General features: G+C 39.1%; 1 protein-coding gene across 2 annotated transcripts in view; it reads right to left on the bottom strand.

Annotated features, from left to right (window-relative positions):
* Positions 1–10,866: 10,866 nt before the first annotated feature.
* CAV1 (caveolin 1) overlaps positions 10,867–27,645 on the bottom strand; it is a 90,136-nt gene continuing 73,357 nt past the window's right edge. For both annotated transcript variants that reach the window (XM_073619843.1, XM_073619844.1), the window contains one exon: positions 10,867–16,562. In XM_073619843.1, coding sequence (XP_073475944.1) covers positions 16,221–16,562 — 342 coding nt within the window. In that variant the 3' untranslated portion in view covers positions 10,867–16,220. The remainder of the gene's footprint in view (positions 16,563–27,645) is intronic.

The raw sequence follows: 27,645 nt of genomic DNA on the forward strand, positions 1-27,645 counted from the left end.
CAAAATGCCACTACTAATGATTGTGACACGCCTCTCTCCTCCACCCCCTCCTCTTCTTCTTCCTCCATGGCCTCTTCCTGTGCTTTGTCCTCGGAACCAGCGGTGCTCCGTAGCCGTTCAAGGGGCTACGCAAGTATGCAAGCCAAAAGATGCCATGTGGTGCTTGAGCTGGTGTGCTTGGGGGACAGGAGCCACACTGGGGCAGAGGTTCTGTCAGCTCTGCAGGGGCAGGTTCAGAAGTGGTTGACACCACACCAACTTAAGGCAGGAATGGTGGTTTGCGACAATGGCACCAACCTCCTCTCTGCCCTCCGACAGGGACAAATGACCCATGTGCCCTGTTTGGCTCACATCCTTAACTTGGTGGTGCAGAGGTTCTTGGGCAGGTACCCGGGCTTACAGGATGTCCTGAGGCAGGCCAGGAAAGTCTGTATGCATTTCCGCCGGTCATATAATGCCAGTGCTCGGCTGGCAGACCTCCAAAAGGAGTTTAACCTGCCTAATCTGTGACATACCCACCAGGTGGAACTCAACGTTGCCCATGCTGCAGTGGCTGCACACGCAGCAGAGGGCCATCAATGAGTACCTGTGCGACTATGGCACCAGGACAGGGTCAGGGGAGCTTGGTTTTTTCCCCACGCCAGTGGGCCATGATCAGGGATGCATGCACTGTCCTGTCACCATTTGAGGAGGCCACGAGGATGGTGAGCAGTGACAGTGCATGCATCAGTGACACTGTCCCGCTTGTCCACCTTTTGGAGCACACGCTGCGTGGAATAATGGACAGGGCACTTGAGGCAGAACAGAGGCAGGAAGAGGAGGAATTCCTTAGCTCTCAAGGCCCCCTTTATCCAGACAGTGTTCCTGCGTGCCCGCCGATCACACAGGAAGAGGAGGAGGAGGAGGATTGTGTCAGTATGGAGGTGGAGCCTGGCACTCAGCATCAGCAGCAGTCTTTAAGGGATCAGTCCCAAGAAACACATGGACATCTTTGGGAGGCCTTGCAGAAAGGTCTGTGCAATGCGTTCCCAGAGACTGGAAGGTTACAAACTCCTGTTTCTGGACAACGTGTTGCTGAGGCTTCGGTCAGTCAAAGAAGGAGCGGTGGAGAAGGTGGCCGTCTGACCGATGCGTTCCGACAATTTTTTAGTCCGCAGCCCCAAGGTATGATCGGTTCCAGCAACCATCGCCAGCGTCTGTTTTACATGGTGCAGGAATACCTAGGGGCAAGATCTGACTTGGACACCACCGAAAATCTTCTGGGTTAATGGGTCTTGAGGATGGATGCGGTCAAAACCTGCGGTCTGGGTACTATCAAGTCCCGATGGCATCCGAGTACCAGGAGAAAACTGTATTCTTATGTCCCTTGGGTTTCTACCAGTTCACACACATGCCACAGGCCATAAGAGGTGCACCTGCAACCTTCCAGAGACTGATGGAAAAAGTCCTAGGTGACTTAGTCCCCAGGGAATGTCTTGTGTATCTCGATGACATTATAGTGTTCGGGGCAACATTAGAAGAACATGAAGAGAGGCTCATGCAGGTGTTACAGCGTCTGAGAGATGAGGGACTGAAGCTGTCAGCAGACAAGTGCAAGTTCTGCAGATCAAAAGTCACATATGTGGGTCAGATAGTTTCTACTGAAGGTGTTGCCACTGACCCTGCAAAAGTCAAAGCTGTGGTGAACTGGCCCCAGCCTCAGAATATTACAAAGCTACGGTTCTTTCTTGGCTTTTGCGTATATTACCGCAGATTTGTAATGGGGCATTCAAAAGTGGCGAAACCCCTTCTTGACTTGTTGAAGAGTGATATGAACAGCTCTGAGAAGCAAAAGAGGTCTCCCAAAAGCCCCTTTGGGGACAACTGGACTTCAGCATGTAAAGGAGCCTTTGATCAATTGAAGAAGAAATTGACAGGAGTGCCGGTCTTGTCTTACGCTGATGCTCAGAAGCCCTATGTACTTCATGTGGATGCAAGTTTTGAGGACCTTGGGGGGGTTTGCATCAAGAGTGTCCCCCAGGATTACAGCCCATAGCCTTCATCAGCTGAAGTCTTTCTCCTAGTGAGCGTAATTGCCCAGTTCACAAGTTGGAATTCTTGGCACTCAAATGGGCCATCATTGACAAGTTACACTATTATCTATATGGAGCTTCATTTTAAGTAAGGACTGATAAAAACCCTTTGACGTATGTTCTAACTACAGCCAAGCTGGATGCCACTGGGCATGGATGGTTAGCCACTCTTTCCAATTACCAGTTTACAATGAAGTACAAACCGGGCCCAAAAAACATTGGAGCAGATGCCCTATCAAGACGCCCAGGGTTGGCCCCTATATCTGAAAAAAAATGTCTGGGAAGAGGTCCCTGGCCCTGGTTCAGGGCCCTGTGTGCTACAGCCGCAGTTGTTGAATATAAAGTGGCCTTTTCTGAGACACAGCTCGTGGACTGCATGGGTAGTGGTCCAGAAGCTGTCACTGTTATGTTCACTTACCCTGCTGCACTGGGGTCAGTTGAAAGATGCTCCATAGCCCCCCAGCGAATGATTAAAAGTCAGAAGTCTGCACCTTTTATCAGACCTTTGTATAGAGCAGTGAGTGCTAAAGATCCAGAGATGTTGAGTCCCTGCCCACTGAGCGTGGTCCTTTCCTGAGGGACTGGGAGAAATTTGAGATAGACAAAGAACTACTCTATCGTATGGTATTGTATCATAACCACCCTGGGGGGGCGTCAATTAATGCTCCCAGAATGCTTCCACAAGATGGTGTTCAGAAGTCTGCATGACTATCATGGCCATCTGGGGCCGGAAAAGACTTATCGCCTCATCCAAGACCTATTTTACTGGCCTGAAATGAGAGACACCATAGTCGATCTTTGCAGACGTCGCCTTCGACATCTGCAGAGGAAAGCTCTGCCAGTCCATGCTGCCCTAATGAAGCACTTACAAAGTTCAGGTCCCATGGATCTGGTCTGTGTCGACTTTCTATGTATTGCCCAAGATTCCAGAGGATCAGAAATGTATTAGAGGTATCACTTTACTCGGTACACCCAATCTTTCCCTACCAAAGATCAAAAGGCAGTAACGGTTGCTTGAGTGCCTTGGGAGAAATATTTTATCCATTATGGCCTCCAACATAGAATACACTCCAATCAGAGTTGGGATTTTGAGAGCAAATTGATCAAGGAATTGCTTCAGCTGCTAAACTTTCACAAGAGTCGGACTACACCTTATCACCCTGAAGGTGATGCTCTTCCTGAAAGATTTAACAGGACCTTTCTTGATATGCAAGGCACCCTACAGGCTGATAACAAATGTACCTGGAGTCGTAGGGTTGAAGCCATGGTTCATGCATATAACAGTACAAGGCATGAGAGCACCGAGTTTTCCCCTTACTTTTTAATGTTTGGAAGAGAGCCCAGATTACCAGTTGACCTTCTACTAGGGGTCTCCACTGATGGGATCAGTCACCAAAGCCACTAACAATATGTGGCTGGATTGAGAGATACCCTTAAGTCTGCTTACCGCTTGGCTGAAGAAAATGCAGCCAAAATTAATGAAGGAAACAAAAAGAAGGTTTGATCTTCGGGTGAGATACAGAGACTTGAATATGGGCAATAGAGTACTACTACGAAACCTCGGTGCAACAGGAAAGCATAAATTAGCTGACAGATGGAGGAAAGAAATCTTCACAGTGGTGGATAAGTTACCTGGGATCCCTGTATACAAGATAAATGGGTCAGAAGGATGAATAAAAGCTTGGCATCGCAATCATTTACTGCCTATTCCTCAAGTCAGTGATGAGAAAATCACAGATGACAGTCCAGTGAATGACCTACTTTCTAATCAGGTGAAGGCCTCATCTGATTTTCCTGATGTCAGTGAGAGTGAGTGGAATGTGACCCCTGATGTTGCCAGCACCAACACTCCTTCTCCTTCCCCAAAGACGGTAGATCCTGGGTCTCCAGAATTTGTGCCCCAGTCAGTGCCTACATTCAGTCAGAGGCCTATTTCTGACTCACAACCAGTACCATCCCTTCCCATGACTCAAAGTCCTAGTTCAGGGACTGGGAACACAGTATTACCTGAGAGAGAAGTACGAGCTAGGCATCCCCCACCCAGCTTGACTTATGATAGTTTGGGGGATCCCAGATTCATTACTCAGCCTCACATGTATCATGCCTGGGTAGGAGCAGTTTCTAATTTGGTCAATATGTTACCAGTTTTTGCTTCACCTGGAATGATTTACTAACTTGCCTTCTCCCTCAGCAACCCATTGTAATGGAGAGAGGATCGATGTTGTTTCTGCCACTATCCCCCATACCCTCTTTTTTATTATTTAGTAGCTTGGGGTTGTTCCATTGACATTGGTCAGTTTTGTGCATGAGTGAATGCTGAGGTCACTTAGTAGTCACTGGTGCACTCATTGCTTGCATTCTATATTGATTTATGACATAGTGTCTTTGGGCTATGAAGATGACTGTATGAATGACTTTTTGCTGGTAGGTGCTTGCGTGCAGCCTTTTGTTATACTGTGTGCTTGCTGTAAACTGCTTGTGTAATGTCTCATTAGCAGTTCTGTTTGACCTTAAGAATTGTTAAAGTGATTGTAAGGGTTTGTTTTTTTTTTTTTTTTTTTTTTTAAATAACAAACATATCATACTTACCTTGAAGAAAGAAAAAGATCCTGGATGGCCGCACACCATAGAAGGCATCTTTATTGATAAGAAGAAATAAAATCCAAATGCAGTCACCTCATGTACAGGGAGGAACAGGAAAAATAGCTAACATGTTTCACGCCCCATCATGGCGCTTATTCTTAATAAGTGCTATGAATAAGCCCCATGATGGGGTGTGAAACATGTTAGCTATTTTTCCTGTTCCTCCCTGTACATGAGGTGACTGCATTTGGATTTTATTTCTTCATATCAATAAAGATGCCTTCTATGGTGTGCGGCCGTCCAGGATCTTTTTCTTTCCTCAAGCTTGTGCAGAGCAGGCACCTGTGAGTTCTATTAGGGCGGGTGTCTTGATACGTATTTGAGAGATTGGAGCAGCAATCTTTTGCATATCATACTTACCTCCAATGTGCAGCTCGTTTTGCACAGAGTAGCCCTAAACCTGGTCTTGTGGGGTCCCCCGGTGGCTCTCGTGGCTCCTCGCCACATCAGATACCCCCTAGGAGAAGCTCTCTCCAGAGGGGTTGATTTACTATTACTGGAGAGTGCAAAATCTGGTGCAGCTGTGCTTGGTAATACATAAAATGGGAGGCGTGTAAGGTCTGTTACTCAATGCTGATTGCCAAAGGCACTATTTATAAAGCTAGCCCTACACCCAGCCTGTAGGATGAACAAATAACAGATTCCTGCATCCACATTATACAGCACAGATGGATGAATTTATCACTGCAGCAAATGTATTGTGACAGCTGGTACCAACGCTTGTCAGAATAACGAAGCAGCGGCTGCATACGATTGGATGCAGCCATTGTTCAGTTAATAATGTTTTATCTGGCTCCTGGATTTTTAAACTGAAGGATATCAGGTGGGAGAGTGTTGGGGACCAACCAAAATTTATATAGAATTTATTTATTTCGTGTATGGCCAGCTTTTTTCTGATTCCTACATACTTGTACAGTTATATTTAAACATGCACAGCAGCTCCAACAGGAAAGTACAGGTACGACTATAAAAATAGAGGTGGTTAACACAGTATCTATCTAACTGCTTATATATTTCTGAGATTTCAGCTTTAACACCGCCATTCTGAATTAATTGTTTAAGAAGAGCCACATATTTTCTAATATTAATCAGAGAAAAAAAATTACCGCACATATTACATTTTGTTTTTTTGCTTACCTTTGAAATTTCTTTTTAGTTTGTTGTTTATTAGCTTGGTTTTGTAATTTTTTTTATTATAGCTTCATCCTGTTCCAAAATAGATGGATTTTCCAATTATGGTCTGTTCTATAAAGATTCCTTTATGCCTCTGGGTAACATTACCCTTGATGATTAGAGACTTCTTAGACTCTCTAGTAACAAAGCCAAGTTTTGCTTCACAAAGATTGTCTCAGAGATTTTGTTTGAATCCGGTCCTTCCACATTACTTGTTCTTCTCCAGAGTCTGGTCTCAATCTTTTGCAGTTTGTTTTATGTAAAAGGAACAAACATTTTATTGGGCTCTTTTTGGCAGATACATGCATTACTTCTTAAGAGCTATAGAATGTTTCTGAGAAGTAGTGCTGGGCTGCCTAAACTGGCACCTGCTTAACATTTGCTATGCATGACTCTCATGCAGTGTTATAAACAGCCTTTTACAATAATGCACACTGTGACTGGCTGGTCAATTTGCCTTTTTCCTGTCTTTTAAATTTTTGTATTGACAATATTAAAAATAATTAAGAAACAAATCAAAGGGCAGAGTGAGATATGCCAAGGAAATGGAATAAATTATAAAGTACTGGTAATTAGAAAAAGTAAAGATAGTTAAATAATATATTCAAGCAATTTGTGTGGAAGATATTTTTTTTAATTCTAGGAAAAGTATAGGGGGGGGACATTAATAAAACACATTACACACCAAGCTTCCCCTGATTTAGTAAAGTATACGACAAATGGTTTTTATATGTGTATTTGCAATCCCTGGTCCTGCAATTCTAGCAGCAAACTGAGGTGGATTTGCAAAGATCTGAGAAACATTTAGAAATGAGATAACTGTTTTATTACAAACAGATACACAATTAAAACGTGGTCAGGGGCAGGCTTTTGTTCTGTCACAATACTACTTTAAAGTGGCAAAGGAGAAATGAATAAATTATGTTGAATTTTTATAGTTAAATCCAGCGCTTTTTATTTCTCGGAGAATAGGTGCAGGAACTCCCCCCGTCTGAGTCAGTCTGCAGTCAGCAACAATAGAATCCCAGCAATAGATCCCCACACAACAATAGACTCCCCCAGCAACAATGGACTCCACCCCAACAACAATAGATTCCCTGCAGCAACAGTGAACTACCCACAACAAAATATCACACCCAGTAACAAAATATCCACCCAAGCAACATTAGACCCCCCCAGCAGCAACAACAGATCTCCCAGCAGCCAGCATCAATAGATCCTCCAGCAGTCAATAAAAATAGACCTCTCCCTAAACAGTAGATCCCTTTCAGCAACATAAGACCCCCCCAGCAACAATAGATTCCCCATCAGCAAAAATAGACCCTCACACAAAATCATATCCCCACCAGTGACAATAGATCCCCCAGAAGTCAACATAAATAGACCCTCCAGCATACCCCACAACCCATGTTATTACATACATTCAGTGCTGGAGGTGCCGGGAACTGCATTCCCCCGTGTTCCCACTGAAAAAAAGCCCTGGTTAAATCTGAAGTCTAGCTTTACAGTGTCAATAACTGAAAGAATACTCAAATAATTGTTGGTTTTCTAACATATACTGTACTTAATATTGTTCTGTGTTGTAATAATAAAACTTGTATGAAATATGACCACAGGCCTCATGTCATTAATAGTGGGCTCTGTGGGGGCATCTTCACCATATCTCAATGTTACCTATTATTACTGGATACATTTTTGGTATCTTACCCCCAGGTCCTTTTGAATTACAAATTATAATAAAATCCTATTTATCTTAATGAGACAATCTTAGTCATAAAAAAATGTTATATAGTAATCATTCACACAAAATGAAAAATGAAATTTATTTTAGTAAGCAACATAGTGGCGTGTGTAGTGCATGCCAACATTGTGTTGGTCAGTGGACATGCCTAAAGTGGCATTATTAAATAGAATCTAAGCCTATTTGCTGTATACATACATTATTCATCGTCCTTACACCCACAAAATATGTCCTAATTACTGTGTCACCAGTGAGAGTAACACAGAATAAACCTTAAGGCAAAGGATAATTTAACTATTGATTATTAATACTAATAAATGGGCAAGAAAAAAACAACAAAAGCAGTGAAGATTTTCTTTACACGAATGATGTATTTATTCATTTTGGATAAAAAAATAACATTCAAGGTTTTAAAAGCAGTGCTCCTATTGCACAGTTGTAGAACAGGGATAATTAACTTAGGTTCACACCCCTGTGTTTGCACAGGCATCGCAGCCCATACATTTGAATGGGCTGCTGTACCTGAGGGAAACACAGGGCCCCAACCCTTTTTCCAAAGCCACACCGAACCATATAGTGTTGTGGCAGCGTGTGATTAATGGTAACCCTAAATAGCAGTGCGTTTTGTTTTGGGGTCTGGTACCAGTGTGATTATGCAATAGTTCCCAATCCTCATATGTGTGAACCTAGCCTAAGACCCCATTCACACAGGGGCAACACGACTTGCAGGTCGCCTCAGCGAGGCGACCTGCAAACGACTGCCCGGGCGACTTGCAAAACGACTTCTGTATAGAAGTCTATGCAAGTCGCCCCAAGTCACCCCCGAAGTCGTACAGGAACCTTTTTCTAAGTCGGAGCGACTTGCGTCGCTCCCCTTAGAACGGTTCCATAGCACAGAACGGGAGGCGACTTGTCAGGCGACTAGGTCGCCTGACAAGTCGTCCCTGTGTGAATGGGCTCTAATGGTATGCCTATTTAATTAATCACCTGCTTCCCTGGCCAGTTCTGACATTTCTTACATAGATATAAAAATTAGCATTTTTTTCGCTGGAAAATGAAATATTACACAATATTTGTGTAGCCATTTTTAAAATGCAGATTTAAAAAAAAATGCAATTTAATGAATTTTTAGTGCACAGAAACATTATATAATATCAACGTTTTGGTAAAATATAAAAGATGTTGTGGCAAGTAAATAGATACCTAACACGTCACGTGTTAAAAATGTGCTTGCCCGGTGAATGGCGATAAACCATGGTACATTACATTTTCCATAGGAGACATTTTAAAAGCCTTTACAGGCTACCAGTTTAGAGTTACACAAGAGATCTGGTGCTAGAATTTTTGATCTCACTCTAACGTTCACGGCGTTCCTCACATGTGTGGTGTGATCACTTTTGATCAACTTTATTGCTATCACAAGGGATGAACAAGATAGATAGCATGTCCTCTTTTGAAGAGATCTGGGTTCTGCTGCTCTGCACTTCAAGTCCAGCAGGAAGAGTACAGACAACACTGTGCAGTTATGGCTGTATCTGGCCATTCTATACAGCTGCATGTGAGGAGTACTGCTCCATGGTGTGGGGGTGTGGCTCATAGACTCATTATACTACTGGGTACTGGAACGATCAGCTTTCCAACACTCACCACCTGCTGCCACTCTGCAGATAGTGGTCAGGAGCTGTTACCCAATATACCCACCCCCTCAACACTGGCATTGGAAAAACTTGTAAAGGTGCTATGAGGGAGTGTAAGAAAATGTTGGTGGTGCTGTAGCACACTTAAGCACTCTGGTGGTGTGCCACCACTGCTTACTCTTGTAAGGGACATAGATTGTGGGAAAAAAATCTGGGTACCTTTAAAACTGAACAATTGGGGAATGTCTTACAAAGTCTTCCTAACATTTCCTTAAAAATAGCTGAATGGCTATACCATATACCAAATCTATATTCTGCATAGACTTCATCACAACCCCAAAATGTTTTTTTTTCTTTTTTTTTAGTAGACACTAATCCTAATTCTGTCTGTATCCTGTTCATAAATTCAAGTAAACCTGTACTCTATTTTGAACTTTTAAATATGAAAGTCCTACCTAAGAGCTGCTTCTCTCTGATTTATTTTAACATTTCTACTGCAAAAACGTTTCCCCCTGACCTTCTAGCTAAGCTCCACCAACTGCTATTCCTCTGTATAATGAGTGTACAGTAAGTGTTTGTAAGCAATCTGAAATCAACTTTCATTATGATTACACTAAAATGCTGAAAGCCAGATCCTGAATAAATACTTTAAAGAGCCGAACGTTATGGATCTTGTGCACCACAACTACCTAAATCCCAAAGTGCAGGTTTGTTAGGTATTTTTATTACTTAAAGTGATACTAAAGTCTATTTTTTTTCTTTAAAAATAAAAAACATGTTATACTTACCTGCTCTGTGTAGTGGTTTTACACAGAACAGCCTGGATCCTCCTCTTTTCAGGACCCTGGCCAGAGCTCCTGGCCCCTCCCTCCTGTTGCTTGCCCCCACAGCAAGCAGCTTGCTATGGGGCACCCAAAGCCGAGCCACAGCTCCTTGTGTCCATTCAAACACGATGCCGCAGTTTCGGCCCCTCCCCTCTCTCTTCTCATTGGCTGACTGACTTTGATTGACAGCAGTGGGAGCCAATGGCACTGCTGCTGTGTCTCAGCCGATCAGGAGGGAGAGTCCCGGATGGCAAAGGTACTCCTGGACATCGCTGGATCGAGATGGGGCTCAGGAAAGTATTAGGGGGTGCAGGGGTGGCTGCTGCACACAGCATCTTAATCTTAATGCATTATCTTAATGCATTATGATAAATAAACCTTCTGCCTTTACAACCACTTTAAGTTAAGGCCTTTAAACTACTGATCTTAAGAGTCCTATCAGTTAATTTTCAGATGTGGTTTTATCAAAGCTGAAATTTTTATTCTGACTTCCCAACTAAGTGAATTACAGTGAGAACTCTGCTACATTTCCATATACGTAGAATCATTTCCTTGTTTTGCCTTGCACTTAACACTTATGGAAGAAGTTGGAAGGTTATTAAATCTAAACCTTTTGTTAACATAACTCACCAACCAATCACAATATGACCATCAGGTACTTGTCTGTGTACACTGTGAATTATTGAAGAGCTTATATCCCTCAGGAACAAATAGTGCTGACATTTCTTTAAACCACTGCAAGTTTCCACACATTTATCAAATAATGTACACTGAAACGCGTTGATCCTTTTATTGTGCACATCTTTCGTTTGTAAGTTACATGCAATATGAGTTATACAATTTTGCTATGTTTACATAATTGAGTCTGCATGTTCATTACACTGAATTTAAAAATAATAACATTACAAAGAAATTTTGCAAAGCACCTCTGTTTTATTTTGATAGTTTATTTAAGGTTTCTAAGACCGGTGTTCACAGACATTCAGTTTAACAATAAAACACAGCAAGCATTTTTTGACTGGCAGTTAGATGTAGACAGGATTTTTCGGCATAGAAAACCTTTAGTAAAACATCCCCATTATGGTTTATCTCTTAAAAGACTTTTTATTTAGAAGAAAAATAGCTTTCTTATATACAAAATACAAAAAGTCAATTTGAAATTTCATCTAATCTATAATTTAGCCTCATTCCAACTTTGCCAGGAATATTTTTTTTTTTAAATAAAAAATGATAATATCACAGTTTAAATTCACACAGTATTGCGTTCGGAGTTGGCAAAGATCGACATAAAAATGAATAATCCGATCAGACAAATAATTCAACTTGTTTACCACATCCCTAAATTTGATGTATCGAAACTATATTAACAGTGTACGTATGGGACTTTTAAGGCACAGCATTTTTGATAAAAATTCAAATTTTAATAAAATTAGACAATATTCAGTCCATATTATAGCAGGCTACAATAAAATACAATTGTATAAAACCAATCGATCTATATTTGTATTACTTGCATATAGTAGTCTTTACAGCTCAAAACATTTCTGTGACAAGGTCCTCTTCATCAGGAACTATCATTATAGACTTTCTCTAAATGCCTCTAAATAGAATTACAAACTTTTAATAACTACATCATAATACAATAAAAATTCATATAACCCATTATACAACGGTATTCCCTCAGGGATAAAGATGCAAGGGCCCAGATACACATACACACATATATTAACCACCCACAGGGGTCCCCAAAGGTTCCCTCTCCCCCTTCTCCTCCAACCTCCAGCCAGAGATATAGAGAGCTAGTACCTTTCAGTGAAACTGCCAGATCATATCTTAACCCTGTGGGATAAAGACGTAGACCTACAACAGCCCAAATTTTCCTTTACTTTAAGAAAAGGTAAATGGTTTTCATTGTTTCCAAAAATAAGTTTATGATTTTGAACTAAAAGATAATCTTTGTAATATATGAAAGCTACTTAGAAGAAGTCTAATAAATAGGACTATATTGGAGGTTAAAGGAGGAGGGGAAGAGGGTGAGAGGGAACCTTTGGGGACCCCTGTGGGTGGTTAATATATGTGTGTGTTTCTGAGCCCTTGCATCTCCATCCCTGAGGGAATACCGTTGTATAATGTGTTATATACATTTTTATTGTATTATAATATAATTATTAAAAGTTTGTCATTCTATTTAGATGGCATTTATAAAAAGTCTACATTGATGTTTCCTGATAAGGAGGACCTTGTCCGAGAAACGCGTTGAGACTACTATATGCAATTACTACAAGTATTGATCGATTGGTTTTATACAATTGTATTTTATTGTAGCCTGTTATAATATGGGCTGAATATTGTCTAATTTTATTAAATCTGAATAAATGTTTTTTTTTTATAAAAAATGCTGTGCCATACCTACACTATTAATATAGTTTCGATATATAAAAACTAATACACTATATACTAATATTTTCAAATGTTTATATTTATTAAACATACAGAAAAAGTATATGTGATTAAAAGGCACATTTTAAATGCTTTATTGCTAATCTTTATTTATATCCTATTGTAAACAGGTGTGTAAGATGTATACAACTTTTTTGCATGGATTTCAACTACTTTTTCTTGACATAGTATTTACTGGTACGTGATCTGTGAAGTTAAACACACAGTTGTTTCACAGAACAACTATTCCATAAACATGCACGATTACCTCTGATAAGTGTGTGACTATTTATGCACAGAACAGACATTTATCTTTCCTTGACAGCAGTAATCACCAAAAAATTTAGTTTGGACAATGATTTTGTTTGAAAAGTTGTCCAGAGGGTGACTACAGAGATTGCAGAGAAATATAGAAAGGAACACCAAAACCAAAAGATGAGAGCGTCCAAGATACTTTTAATTGTTCACAATTCAATCACATAAAACACTTAGATACCCATCGAGGGAATCCATGTTGTTACCAGCCACCTGATCAAAGCCAGTAAGCTCATTTGAAAGTTTTCTTTGGCTTTATTGCATGAATATAATTTGAAGTCTCAGCACCCTTCCATTATGTCTTTACTGAGATTGCAGAGCAATCATTGATATATGATCATTTCCTGATCTGGCAGTTATCAAAATGATTAGACAGCAATCATTTCATGTCCATGGGTGTTTCATCAATACAGCCAAATACGTTTAATTATGATATCAAAGTTTGGCTGAATGCCATTTTAGGTTTCTACTAAATCATACTAGTATAACCAGTGAAAACTTCAAAGAGATCATGTATAGACCAAAATGCTAAAGAAAAACATGCATGAACACAAACTTTCTGTGCACTGGGAGATGACTGCTTCCAAAAGAGTTATTGGAGACAGGTATATTGCTTTATGACAGATTCTTTTTTATGGTAGTTTTACTGAGACAAAAACCCCTTCTCTACTTAGATCTCATCTGTGAAGCAACAAATATGTCTTATGCTAAAGTCCTACACAGAGACCACCTTTTTCATTGCTGTTTGAGGACTGACATATCACTAGTAGCACAGAAGGTCTCTGCGTTGTATGGTCACAGTATAATACCTGATTTTACCAGGAGGCAATGGTTTAAATGAAATTTTAAATGCTTCAGCTGAAGTCCTAAATTACATTTTCCATCCTTGGTGAAATCAGAATGCTAAGTTGAAGATGAGGTATAAGGAGATTTGTCTGTGTTACTGCACAGAGGAGTTCCAAGACAATAATGTTACAAGGAAATTAACTTGGAAAGTTCTTTTAATGTAATTTAGCTATAGATAATCCTCTAAAAAAGCTATTTTATTACAGGAATATAGTATCTAATTTATATTATATGTATCCTAAAGCCCAACTATGATCTAATGTGTTTAACACAAGCAGTGCATCTCTACAGGTCACATTTTTATACTGCTACTTTAGAGTGCCCACTGGCAACATTTCATGAAAATCATTCTGTACAGCAGAGGTGTACAAGGAAGTGCAGCCGAACCATCCCTATGATATTACATCACATGGTCATGCATAGAGGATGCACAGGAGAGTTCCTTGCACTTGGCAGGCTTCCTGCACAACTATGTTGTGAACGATGAATGATTTTTTGGCGCCTTACCTGCTGGGCATTCTACAGTATAAGATTTTGTGAACATGCAAAGGTAGAGAGGGCTTCACATAGTTGGGCGGTTGGATCCAAATTTGGGGGTAATTTGATCCACTGATTCAACTCAGACCCTTACCCATATAGCTATGCCACTGGTTACCAGCTTCAAAACAGCACACTGATTAGTCTTTTGTAAATTGTCAAAAGCATAATATACTTGGATAGTTTTTGAATTCTTGGCATTCTGGTATTATTAAAAGCAGTGCCATATACATATTTTATTATATAGTGTGAGAAACATGCAAAAATAACTATATATATATATATATATATAGATATATATATATATAGATATATATATATATCTATATATATATATATAGATATATATAATTTTTTAATAAACACATTATATCTAAAACATCAAGCTATCTGAGCAAGACAAAAGTCGACAAATTAGAGATTTATATTTAAAATTAAATTGAGCCACATACACAAAAAGTTTTCTAAACCAATGAATCTAATCAACGTAGGATCAATTGAGCAATCATATAGTATTTAAAATAATTTTAGCTGAATGCTGTACAGTGTCTGATCTTTCTAGTAAAACATACATATTTTTAAAACCATATAACACTTTTCAAGGAAAAAAAAAAAAACACAAAAGGAACCATCAACAAACAATATATATCTAGACATTGGGGGGGGGGGGGGGGGGGGTTTCAATAAAGCTGCTGCGCCACTTTTCTGAGGTTAATCTCTCTTAATGCATTCAAATTCATGAAGTATATGTGACACTTTTGGTTCTGACAGTGGCTTATGCACCAAATTCAGGTAATTCTTAACTTTTATACTGTGGTGCAATGAATATGCCAAACTCAAAATTATATACAGAGAGTTCATATTCTATGAAAGTGGAACCAATTGAGATCAATTCTCTATTGGTGTTCAGAGAAAACTGGCACTGAAAGATTTAGCGAAAGTGTCTCGCGTATGTTCTAAAAATGGTGCAGCATGTGCCAAAGTCAAATACAAGTTCTAGACAGGTACATAAATTTGGTGCATACTGCACCACTTTTAGAAGGCATGAGAGACACTTTCACAAAATCTGTCTGCGCCAGTCTTTATGAATTCTAGGGATTGTCTCCTTCAGAAAAAGTAAGTGGCAGTGATTTATTATCAGATCTGACACAGATTAGGCTTATTAGTAAATTAAGTAGCTAATGTTCTTGCTATAATACAGAAGGGCATCTAGAACCATAGAATTGTTTATTTATTAAATGCAACTTGTCTTTGGCAATTCAATATTATGCCCTTTATTGATGAAATAGTGAGTTTGGTACTTTTTCGTATTTTTAAAAAATTAAGCTTTAATAAACACCATTTGGTTAATGTCCATTAAAATAATATAGTAGGAAGAATGCTTTAACAAAAAGAACAGACATTCAATAAAATCCATGAAATGTTTAAAAAAAATGTTTGTGGTAAGTGGTTACATTTACACGTCTGCTATTTACTGAAAACTCTTGCTATTACAGTAGGCATAGAAATAATCAAGCTTCTCCATTAAACTGAGCTATAGAGCTTCCGTTAAATACATTTATATACATTTGACAAAACTGCAAGCATCTTGTTTTTGAAATAAAAAATGTGAACTCTCTCAGCTGTAGTCTATTGATTAAACATTCTTTTACAGAAGTGCATCAGCTTGAGAAATGAACCAAATAATACAATCTTCATTAGTTCATTGTTAATTAGATACCTGCCCACCTATTGCTTGCATCCTTTTAATTATAACAAGTAAGCAATTTGTGGATAGAAAAGCAAAAATACAGTATTTCACAGAGACAACAAAATGGCATTTAGCTGGTAACAGAAAAAAAGTATTTTATCACAAAACATACACTCCTTTATACTTAAATCTTCTAAAAGGGTAAAGATTTTGCCCCAGAATACATACTCTAGTTATTGATCCTGTGTCAGTGCTTATAAAATATTGACACATTTCTGACATATAACTCTGTTTGGATGTCACCTATACTTCTTTGCGTACAGTAATTCGAACAAAGCTGAACACCTTGCCAATGGCTTCAAACAATGGATCACAGAATGTGTGGATGCAGATGGAGTAGACTCGGCTAATGCACTGAATTTCAATCAAGTAGCTTTTTATGCATGGAACTACAGCCCATATGTGCAGGAATGAAAGGATGGCAAAATAAATGCCCCAAATAAGTGACAATGGTATTCCAAAGATTGCAGACAGTAAGCGGTAGAACCAGTATTTAGTCACAGTGAATGTAGTGAAGCTTGCTTTCCAAATTCCATCAAAGCTATGGGTTCCCTCAGGTTCAGCTATCACATCTTCAAAGTCAATCTGAAATAAAACAAAGAAAACAAATAAAATGTAATACCAATTTTACTAAGGCAGAACTATTGCATATACATCCATGGTAATGTTATTTATATTATCATATGGATGAAAAACACATGTTGGTACTACTATTGCATTACATGAATCTACAAGGAATATTAATTCTGCTCTACTTATTTATTTTATCTGTACTCAGTACAGGAAAGTATACCTGATCATCACATCTGTATGAACTTGGACATCCCATTCCATGTGCAATAATATTAAGTTGTCCCCACTATTTGTGGTCTTAACTCTTCTGGGAGGGGTTTTTGGAGTCTGTCGGAATGCTTGCTCATTCAGCAAACAGAGCATTTATGGGATCAAGTACTGATGTTAGGGGACTTTAGCTTTATTTCATAACCTGTTAAAGCTCTCAAACAACCTGTAGTCTTTCAGGCTGGATGTTTTACATCCAATGGGCCACAACTGAATAGCTGAAACCATTTCTGTTCATTGGAAACTTCTTGTTTTAAGCTTGTACTACATAGTATTGAAGTTCAAGCCTGATCTTATCCAACTGTTTAGTATGAGTAACAAACACTTATATTGTTCATATTTTTTCTCTAGGAAGGACATCAACTTACAACCCACATGCAGTGAACTATTTATTGTATAAAACAGTGATCTCCAAATTCTGGCCCTGGGGCCAGATACAGCCCTTTGCTTACCTTTATCCGGCCCTTGAGGCATTATTCCTGCCACTGGCACCAACGGGGCATAATTCCTGCCACTGACACCAACAATGGGGGGCTATTACTTCCCCTGACAAAAAAAGGGGCACAATTCTTCCCAACCACACCAATTACCAACCACCCCCTATTACCAAGGATCTGGCATTGTTTATTTCCACTGGGCACAGTCCGGCTAATCTAACGTCTGAAGGACAGTAAACTGGCCCTTTCTTTAGAAAGTTTGGAGACCCCAAAATATTGAAGGGTGACTTAGAAATGTTGTGTAGGTCCTCATGGGACTGTTGGAATTATTATAGAAAAAAATTGTAAGCTCACCAAGGAAACAAAAACAGGAGGATGAAGGAAAATGATATACCTTTTTACTGAGATATACTTACAAGTTGGTCCGTCTGAGACTCTTAACAAACACACATACACACACACCTATAGAACACCATACATTTTTAGGAAACACAAAATTTACTCTCTAAGTATAACTATCCTTCCTTTGTCATTGGTGATTAACACTTTACCTTTTTCACAACACCTTAGCAAATACAATTTAGTTGATAATGATAACACTTCCAAACTCTTCATATTGTGTTCTTACACTTTCACATTATTTTCTTCGCTGATGATAATTTCAAAGGTTACAGAATTGCATTTCAAAATTATACTGCGGGAAATCATTAAAAATGGCATTGCCATAATCATCTACAAAAGTTAGACTCATCTGATATTAAATAAGTAAATCTGTATAGCAAATAGAATTGCAAATAACCCGGTTGCACATGTGGGAACTACTTTTCGCTTGCAAATGACTTTCTATCCAATTTTAAAGTTACATCTCAGATAGACTGCTTCAGAATTTACATATATATTTTCCTCCCATCAAATCCTTAGTTTGATAATATTTTTCATGATGATTTACCGAAATGAGTATCCTTCAGTTAGTTAACGAAGATGGTCTAAGGGCCTCACCTCAATCAGCATAGGTAGTAACTCATATGTAATCAGAATAAGACGGCACATTTTGCCCATCAGCAATACAAGGCATCTCAGTAAAAATTATTTAAGTTTGATAGAGTGGGTGAGCAATATAAAACAAGCTGTTATATTGGGTAAGGGAGCTGTCATTTCCTGGGAATGACATCAAAGGAATTCTTAGATGAATTATTCCTCGGAATTGCTACTGATGTTTTATTAGTAAGAAACCTTTACATATTTCAATTTATTAAAAAGCCTAATAACATTCAAACATGCCGAACCCTCCGACATGCTATCTGCATTTTAATATCCAGTTAATGGAATCGAGAAAGTTAATTCCAAAATAAATAAAAACTTTTATTTACATGCACATGGTACATGATTTAGCAGAGTGTCCATTCAATTATTCATGCATGTAAAATATTTAGTAACAAAGTTATGAGTGAAATGTAAGAGTAATTCACTAAATAAAATGGTGGATCTGGATGCCATTGTACATCCAGTGCATTAACAAAATAACTTGCCCTATAAAATGGCAGCTTTATAAGTGCACAATATCTTGTGACTACAAGGGAAAGTTAGAGGATTTGTAGAGTCTCCTACTTAGACTACAATAAAAACATCAGTGAAAGTACCTTTGCTCCAAGATGGGAAAATGGATACAACAAAGAACTATAAGGCATGAACAAGCTGTTCATGGGTAGGGTTCATTCCAGCTGTATGCAGATTCAAATCATTCCAGTTGCATTAACTCAGTGGGGTTGGTTTACTAAAGAAGTAGAAATGTCATTTAGTTAACCCATGCCTACATCAAATACCCAACCCATGCAAGTGAATATGAGAAAATGGAAATTCCTATGACATGAACCCAACTTGACCTAGCTAAAGCAATATTCTGCTCCCATAGAAAATGAACCCCAGTGTGTCTGGTATTTCATAACATCATAAAATATAATAACGTACATCTTTAGAATGGTGTGGCGAGAGAACCACTGTCAGGTTTTTACTACTGTCTTTGTTCCCATCAGGGAGATTCACTCCTGTCCTGATCACCAATGCTAACAGGGAATTAAAGTAAGGGTAAATCCAAAATTTTGATTTGCCACCAAAACAGGAATAGTGGGGAAATCTTACATTAGAAATCTATCTGCTGTCGACAGGACATGAAGGGAAATCTCCCCAATGAAGCAATAGGGATGATTTAATAAAGGGAAATAAGCTGGTCAGTTTGCAAGGGATTTTTCTATAGCTTAGTGAATGTGGTGAAAATTCACTTTGCAAAGAATACCCAATCATGTGCAAGGAAAATAAAAAACAAAAACTTTTGCTTGCACAGGATTGAATGATGGAAGTCAACAGAGCCTCACCTCATTCACTAAGCAATGCTCTCGCACAATGAACAGCCTATTGCTGACAGTGGTTCTATCCCTCTCCTACTCTATCCAAAGTGAACAAAAAGTTTTGAATTTGGATATACTTTAACCACTTGCCGCCCGCCATACAGCAAAATGACAGCGGCAAAGTGGTTTCATATGACGTCCAGCAGGATATCAAGCCACAGCGTGCCCCTGGGGGCGCGCATCGCAGCGATCATTGTTGCGGGGTGTCAGTGTGACACCCCGCAACTCCGATCTAGGTAAAGAGTCTCTGACTTTTTATCACGTGATCAGTCGTGTCCAATCATGGCTGATCACAGTGTTAACAGGAAGAGCCGGTGACTGGCTTTTCCTCACTCGCATCTGTCAGATGCGAGTAGAGGAGAGCTGATCGGCTCCTCCTCTGACGGGGGGGTCTGTGCTGATCGATTATCAGCGCAGCCCCCCCAGGATGCCCACACTGGACCACCAGGGATGCCATTAGGACCACCAGGGATGCCACTACTAGTCATCACCAGGTATGCCACCCTAGACCACCAGGGATGCCAATCAATGCCCACAATGGATGCCAATCAGTGTCCACAATGGGCATCACTGATTGGCAGGCATTATTGTTTGGCACTGATTGGCATCTATCAGTAACATTTATTAGTGTACAGTGCCACCTATCAGTGCCCAACCATGCCCATCCGTGCCACCTATCAGTGCCCATCTGTGCCGCCTATCAGTGCCCATCCGTGTCGCCTATCAGTGCCCACCTGTGCCGCCTATCAGTGCCCATCTGTGCCGCCTATCAGTGCCCATCCATGCCGCCTTTCAGTGCCCATCAGTGCTGCATATCACTGCCATCTATCAGTGCCCATCAGTGCCGCCTATCAGTGCCCCATCAGTGCTGCATATTAGTACCCATCATCAGTGCCCATCAGTGCCATCTCATCGTTGCCAATCAGTGCAGCCCCATCAGTGCCCATTAGTGAAGGAGAAAAATTACTTATTTACAAAGTTTTGTAACAGAAACAAACAAAAAAAATTTTTTCAAAATTTTCTGTCGTTTTTAATTTGTTTAGCAGACAATAAAAATCCCAGAGGTGATCAATTACCACCAAAAGAAATCTCTATTTGTGGGAACAAAATTATAAAAATTTTGCTTGGGTACAGTGTAGCATGACGGCGCAATTGTCATTCAGAGTGCGACAGGGCTGAAAGCTGAAAATTGGTCTGGGCAGGAAGGTGTAAAAGTGCCCTGTATTGAAGTGGTTAAACTTGACACAACCATGTTGGGAAAAAAAAGTAAAATTTTTGATGGAGTGATGAAGTTCTTCCATACACATAGAGTGCAATATGCTGACTTGAGTGATGCTTACATGGTGTTTATCAGTGTAACACAAATCTAGAAATACTACACTTTAACTATTATTTATAGTAAAATGGGCATTGTTTCTTTTTGTAAACTTTGATAACTACATCTACTTGTGCTTCATGGCAAACTAATAGTTTATGCTGACCTATTTTAGTAAATTATCTTATCAATAAATTTACCAACCTCTGTCACTGGAGATAAAAAAATTAGGCTCCACAAATTAAATAATGGAACTTTGCCACAAAACTATAAGGTCTGTGGAAGAACAGCATTATAAGCAATCATACCAGGAGGAAGTTCATTGTTTGTCTCTTTCAGAACAATCCCTGGCTATTGATGAAACAAAAATCTCAAGCAGTGGCTTTAGAATTTAGCCTTCCACCCCATTCTGTATATATTTGCAGACCCGAGGACTTTGTAGTTCTATTATCTAATTTTAATCAGAATTTAAATATGGTGCAGGCTATGTCTGTTCTTTCTTCTGGGGATGTAATACAAAGATAAAGAAACAAACACTCAACTGGAACATGATCATGAATTTGAATTTATTATGAAAGCCAAGACATTTTGCTGTGCTGTTGTGCTTTAATATATATAGATCAAAGGTAACAAAGAGATACCATGGTGTCCATGCTTTTTATGCAAATCACAGGAAAAAATCCAACCAGAATCAGTATTTTTCAGTTCTAAAATGTATTCATGATCTGTGATCCCTAATTAGCTTTCATGCCACTTGTTTCTTGCAGTTTTAGCTGATGTTACTAGTAGTTACCTTTCAGCGGGTGATCAGTACCTGTATCTAGGAACCCTTGCTGAATTTTATTATACATCAGAGTAAAAAATATATTGCGTTTTAAAAAGAAGAATATGGCTTGTGCTCATATATGGGATGGCAGCTCAAGATTAAGGCTACCAAGACCTTTGGTCAAGAACCAGACATGAAATGAAAAGTCTAATTTCATATCTGTTTCTTGGCCAAAGGTCTTGGTAGCCATAATCTTGATCTGCCATCCCATATATGTGCACAAGCCATTTTCTTCTTTTTAATACGCAATATAGTTTTTACTCTGATGTATAATAACATTTATAGTATTTTATATTTCTGGTTTTGGAGTTATTTTGTCTGATGTGCCCAGAATGAGAAGGAGGGCACAACAACATGGGCATGCATTTGCCCTTCCCTTTCCTAATATTAAAAAAAAAAATATATATATATATATGTTCACATATTATAGGGTACTACCACTTTAAATATTCAAAATAGAAACAGGTGGAAAACAGGAACAAGGAGACTGGGATATGCATCGCGTAACCTCTGGGAAATTTACAGAAGGTCACGTGATGCAATTGGAAAATTCTAGAAGTGGCGCTTATTATAAATAGGACCCCGCTCTGAGGTAAACCACCAGTGGGTCTGTCACAGCTGAAGGAGCGCCACCTCTCCGCTGTTATGTCCACTAAATCACTAGTGAGGCAGGTGCTGGAGCGGGCAGGTGGCAGTGGGGGAGAATAATGGCTACAGTGGTGCCTTCATTTAGCTGATGAAGAAGAGACACAGTGAGGACAGAAAACAGAAGAAACAGCTGAAAGAAATGAAGGCTCTCCTGTTAACCAACTAAGGAGAGGGAGACCACCATTAAGGAGCCCTGAACAGAGCAGTCAGAGCCGCAGGGGTCCGCCATCCCGGCTGCCCCCACCTCTGGGTATTACAGAACAGCAGCAGATACCGCTGGAAAATGCGGCCGCAGTGGCTGGACATATCAGAACAAGTCAGAGGAATAAGAAAAAATGGAGGGTTCTATACCCATCACCACCCAGAAGAGGCAGAGGTAGACCCATTCAAGTTATTCAGAGTGGGGAACATGAGAGATGAGAGGTTCCAGTCACAGGAGAGGTTGCTGGGCAACAGGCTAGTCACAGCTCCAGGCAAGTAAACCGTGAAAGCAGCCTAATGTCAGAGCATGGGAAGCCAATACCCTCGCTGCTCCCTTTCACAACAATGCACCAACACCACCTAGTGTCCACGGTGAGTTATACAACATACTAAGTAATACTAATGAATCTATTGCAAAAGTATTTGACAAAATGACTGCAAATGTGAATGTGAGTCCTAACTATGCAGCAGTATGGTCTAGTAATACAAGTAATATGAATACAGTTGAAGATGGAATTAGCGCTAATTATGTGGCAAACTCTAATGGTTTAAATTCTGTAGTACTAATTCCTGTTTCCTCCAGCATTTCTCGGGCTATTTCAGCAGTTCCTGTAACACGTATGAAAGAAATGCTACCGTGTGAGAGCTCGCCACTGGGATATCATCTTTCCAATCAAACAAAAGAAAAAATTTGGAAGGGTGAGTTTATAGACGTATTGTCACTATTGACATCTTCCAAAGATTTTATAACAAAATCTGAGAGAAAACTTATAGGTGGAGACCAGTGGCAAGATCATTTCATAACTGGCTTCAGTCATTCACAATTTATACCAGCGTTCTGGGTGAAAAACACCCAAAATTCTGTTGTGGACTTTTTCAGCACCTGGAACATGTATTGAGGGCACACAGGAATTTCGGAGGATTAGGATGGTATAATTACGACAAATCATTCAGACAAAAACGGTCTATTTATCCATCTTTAAAGAGGGGTAAGAAAGACGTGGGGTGATGGCCTAATTTAATATTGCCACAAAAATCTAAATTTTCTAAGCCAGCACCCACGTCTTTTATCTCACCATACAAAAAAGGTTTCTGCTATGCATTTAACGAAACACAATGCAGATGGGGTAATGCCTGTAATATAGGCATGAATGAATGGTTTATTTTCAAGGACAGAAAAAACATACTGCAAAAAAGCACGCACACCAGTGAGATTAGCAAGAATGCTTCACTGGTTGGAAATCTATCCAGACCAGGAGACAGCCACAATTTTAGTTAATGGATTCTGACATGGTTTCCCATTGCCCATATTCAGTGGTAATGGCTGTAATATGGTTGAAAGTCTGTTAATCCAATCCCTCATATTGTAAAAGAAAAGTTAATAAAGAGGTACCGGAAGGCCGTGTGGCTGGTCCTTTTAAAAATCCTTCATTTATCAACTTTAGAATCTCGCCATTAGGTATTATCCCAAAAAAGGAACACAACTCGTATAGGCTTATACACCACCTGCCATACCCAAAGGGGGCATCAATGAGATTGAAGAAAGTTTGTCTTCAGTCTCATACTGCACATTTGAAGAGGCAGTCTTTAAAATCAGAAAATTCAGTAGGGCAGCTTTGTTAGCCATGATGGATATAAAGGCAGCTTTTCATTTATTACCAATAGATCCAGAGGCATTTAATTTGTTAGGTATTCATTTTGAAAATACCTTTTATTATGATATGTGCCTACCTATGGGCTGCTCAATATCTTACGCCTATTTCGAAAAATGTGCCACGTTTTTGGAATGGGTGGTAACATTTGAGTCTGGATATGAAGGAATCTTACAATATCTGGATGACTTCTTATTCATAGGTCCTGCAGACTCCCCTATCTGTTATTTCATGCTTCAGCTTCTTGGTAAGATTGCTGAATACTTTGGTATTCCTTTAGCAGCTGAAAAAACAGTGCTTCCCACATCTTTAATACATTTTTTAGGCATTAATATTGACACAGTAAATTTAGAATTTAGATTACCTTTGGACAAAATAGATAAATTCAAATTTATAATATCTGGGTTTTTTAAAAAAAAGAAGGTTTTATTAAAGGAACTACAGTCGTTATTAGGTTTATTAGCCTTTGCGTCTCGCATAATGTCAGTAGGTAGGGCCTTTTTGCGTCTAATTTATCTGGCCATCGAAGGCATTAAATCCCCGTTTGCACATGTTAGGCTAACTTCTGAGCTAAAAGAAGATCTAGTAGTGTGGTTAAAGTTTTTTGACAGCTACAATGGTCGCAATTTTTTCCAAGATAATTTCATATTTTCTGCAGAGTTTGAGTTTTTTACAGATGCAGCGGGGTCTTGTGGCTTCTCGGCAGTATGGGAGATGCATTGGTGCTGCGGTAAATGGCCTTCTAGATGGGTAAAATTAAACGCTACAAAGAACATAGTTCTTTTAGAGTTATTCCCGTTAGTAGTGGCCCTTGAAATTTGGGGTAAGCAATTTGCCAATAAAAGGATTCTAATACAAACTGATAATAAAGGTGTATTGTACGTGGTGAACTGCTTATCATCAAAATCTCTATCAGTGATCAAATTACTTAGACATTTTGTATTCCGATGTTTACATCACAACATATGGTTAAAAGCTAAACATCTGCCGGGAAAGGAGAATCAAATAGTGGACGCTCTATCTCAATTTCAGATTTCAAGATTCCGTCAGTTACTACCCAGCGCCAACTTGGAGGGGATAACATGCCCAGAGTACCTTTGGGATTTAATCTAGAAACCATTACAGACTATATAAAAAAGTCAGTCGCAAATAGCACATGGGCAGAATATTCTGCTGCATGGAACAAATGGGTCCATTTTGCTAGAGATTGTAATTTCCGTTTTGATTCTCCTTCAGAACAGTTAATATTAGCATTCTTATGTTCCTTAATGCATAAAGAAGTGTCTTACAGCCATATTGCTAAAACTCTGGCAGGAGTATAATTTTTTCTAAAACTGCAAGGTCTGCCTAGTTGTACATCTTTTTTCTCTGTACAACAAGCTCTGAAAGGTTAAAGGAAGATTTATTCAGAAAGATTTGTATGACTATAGGTAAAAAATGATCAGCGCAACTAAAATGCTAAAATCATGAGGTATATAGGTGCAAATTAATATAACAACTGTGCAATAATGTGCAAAATGCAATAATACTAAGTGCAAAAATTGAACAAACAATGTCCTATGCACTACACCTCTATGGAATAGTATAAATATCCCATGAATAAATAAATACTAAAATCCTGAGGTATATATACACAACAGTGACCATGCAAAATAATAAGTGCAAAAAATGAACAATGTCCTATGCAATACACCTGTATGCAATAGTGTACATATCACATGAATAAATAAGTAGATGAAGTAACAAAGTATAAATATAGTCCCAAATGATCAAAAATAAGAGGTGAAAAAAAAGTGTCAAAAGTGCAAATGTTGATTCAGGTGTAAATCCTCCAATGTGCAATCTTCGTGTATGTCACTTAGTGCTCTCTAAACTGTTACCTCAGTATAGATGGTGTAAAGCTTGTATGGATTAATATGGTTCCCGGGATCGAATGGTGGTGGATAATGCCTCTCCTAGTCCTGTGTTCCCAATGATGGCTTCCAATAAGATAGCACGGATGTTCCCATACCGCGGGTTTATGTGAGGGATAAAAAAGAATCACCCATTGTGCAATATTGTATGAACAAACTAATTTAGAAAAATTGTTTGGACTCTAGGACATGCATTTATTTACTGCCCGTTTAAAAGAGCTGCTCTGCGTTGCTACACATCTGATCTGTCCTTGGATTGTGCTAATTTTCAAGTATTCTGAAAAGGCAACCAGGGTCTCCCCGCTGGGCTAACTTTTCATATTTGCAGGTTGTTTGAAGTTTGGCCAACTCCTGATATTGTAATCATCCACCTTGGGGGTAATGATGTGGGTAAAGTCAACACCCTGAATCTCATGTACAAAATGAAGAGGGATTTACACAGTCTTACCATGTCATCCGCAAATACTAGAGTCATTTTTTCAGAAATTGTTCCTAGACTTTTGTGGTTAAGCAATCCTAGCTTAAAAAATTTGGAAAAAATTAGACGTAGAATAAATAAAACAATGGAAAAATGTATGCCTATTATAGGCAGATTTTCATACAGACACCTAGATCTTGAAGGAGGATTTAGTGGCTTATATAGGTCAAAAGGCATGCATTTATCTGAAGTGGGGCTGGATATATTTAATTCAGGGTTACAGTCTAGTATTAAGGTCGGCCGCGGTCTTGGGGTGGGGCTGAACTTGAAGATGCAAGTCCGGCAGTTGGGGACTGGTATTTATGATTCATGCAATTTGTGCTTGACTCGCTTTATGGCTGAGCATATTTTGCAGATTAATAAAGTTCAAGGAAATTTATTAATAAATAATATATTTACATGAAGTTGTTATTCATCGAAAATTTTATTCAAAACCAATAAATGTGCCGTGGCCATAATTTTGCCACTCAATGGTGTCTGTGTTATTTATTTGGTAAATTTAAGTTAGACTATAAACAAAGGAGAAAGTGCAATCTGCATTCCCATAGTCTCTACTCCATTGGAGGGTATTTCTTTGTTTTGTTTAGACTGGAATGATGGCACCCTCACAACTCTCTACCATATACATTTTTTTCTGAATTATATATGCCTTAAAACCTGGAGCAAAACAGAGGTTCCCTAAATTATGTCACTTCATTAACATGTTTAGCTATATTACCAAAGTTTGTAAGTGATTTCTTGGGCCACTGCTATAGCTAAAAGTAGAAGACATCTCTTGAAAAGTAGTTTACCTAAAATCAGACTATAACAGCCTTATATACCATGTTCCATTAGGATAAAACGTCAGAAGTAATGCAGCTAAATGTTTCCTCTATTTGATAATCACATCTCAGAATTACACTCCAGTCAAACTTGAAATCAATGCCTACAGAAAGTATAGCCCACCTGTCCAG

The sequence above is a fragment of the Aquarana catesbeiana genome, linkage group LG03 (assembly GCF_042186555.1).
Source record: "Aquarana catesbeiana isolate 2022-GZ linkage group LG03, ASM4218655v1, whole genome shotgun sequence".
Taxonomy (NCBI): Eukaryota; Metazoa; Chordata; class Amphibia; order Anura; family Ranidae; genus Aquarana; species Aquarana catesbeiana.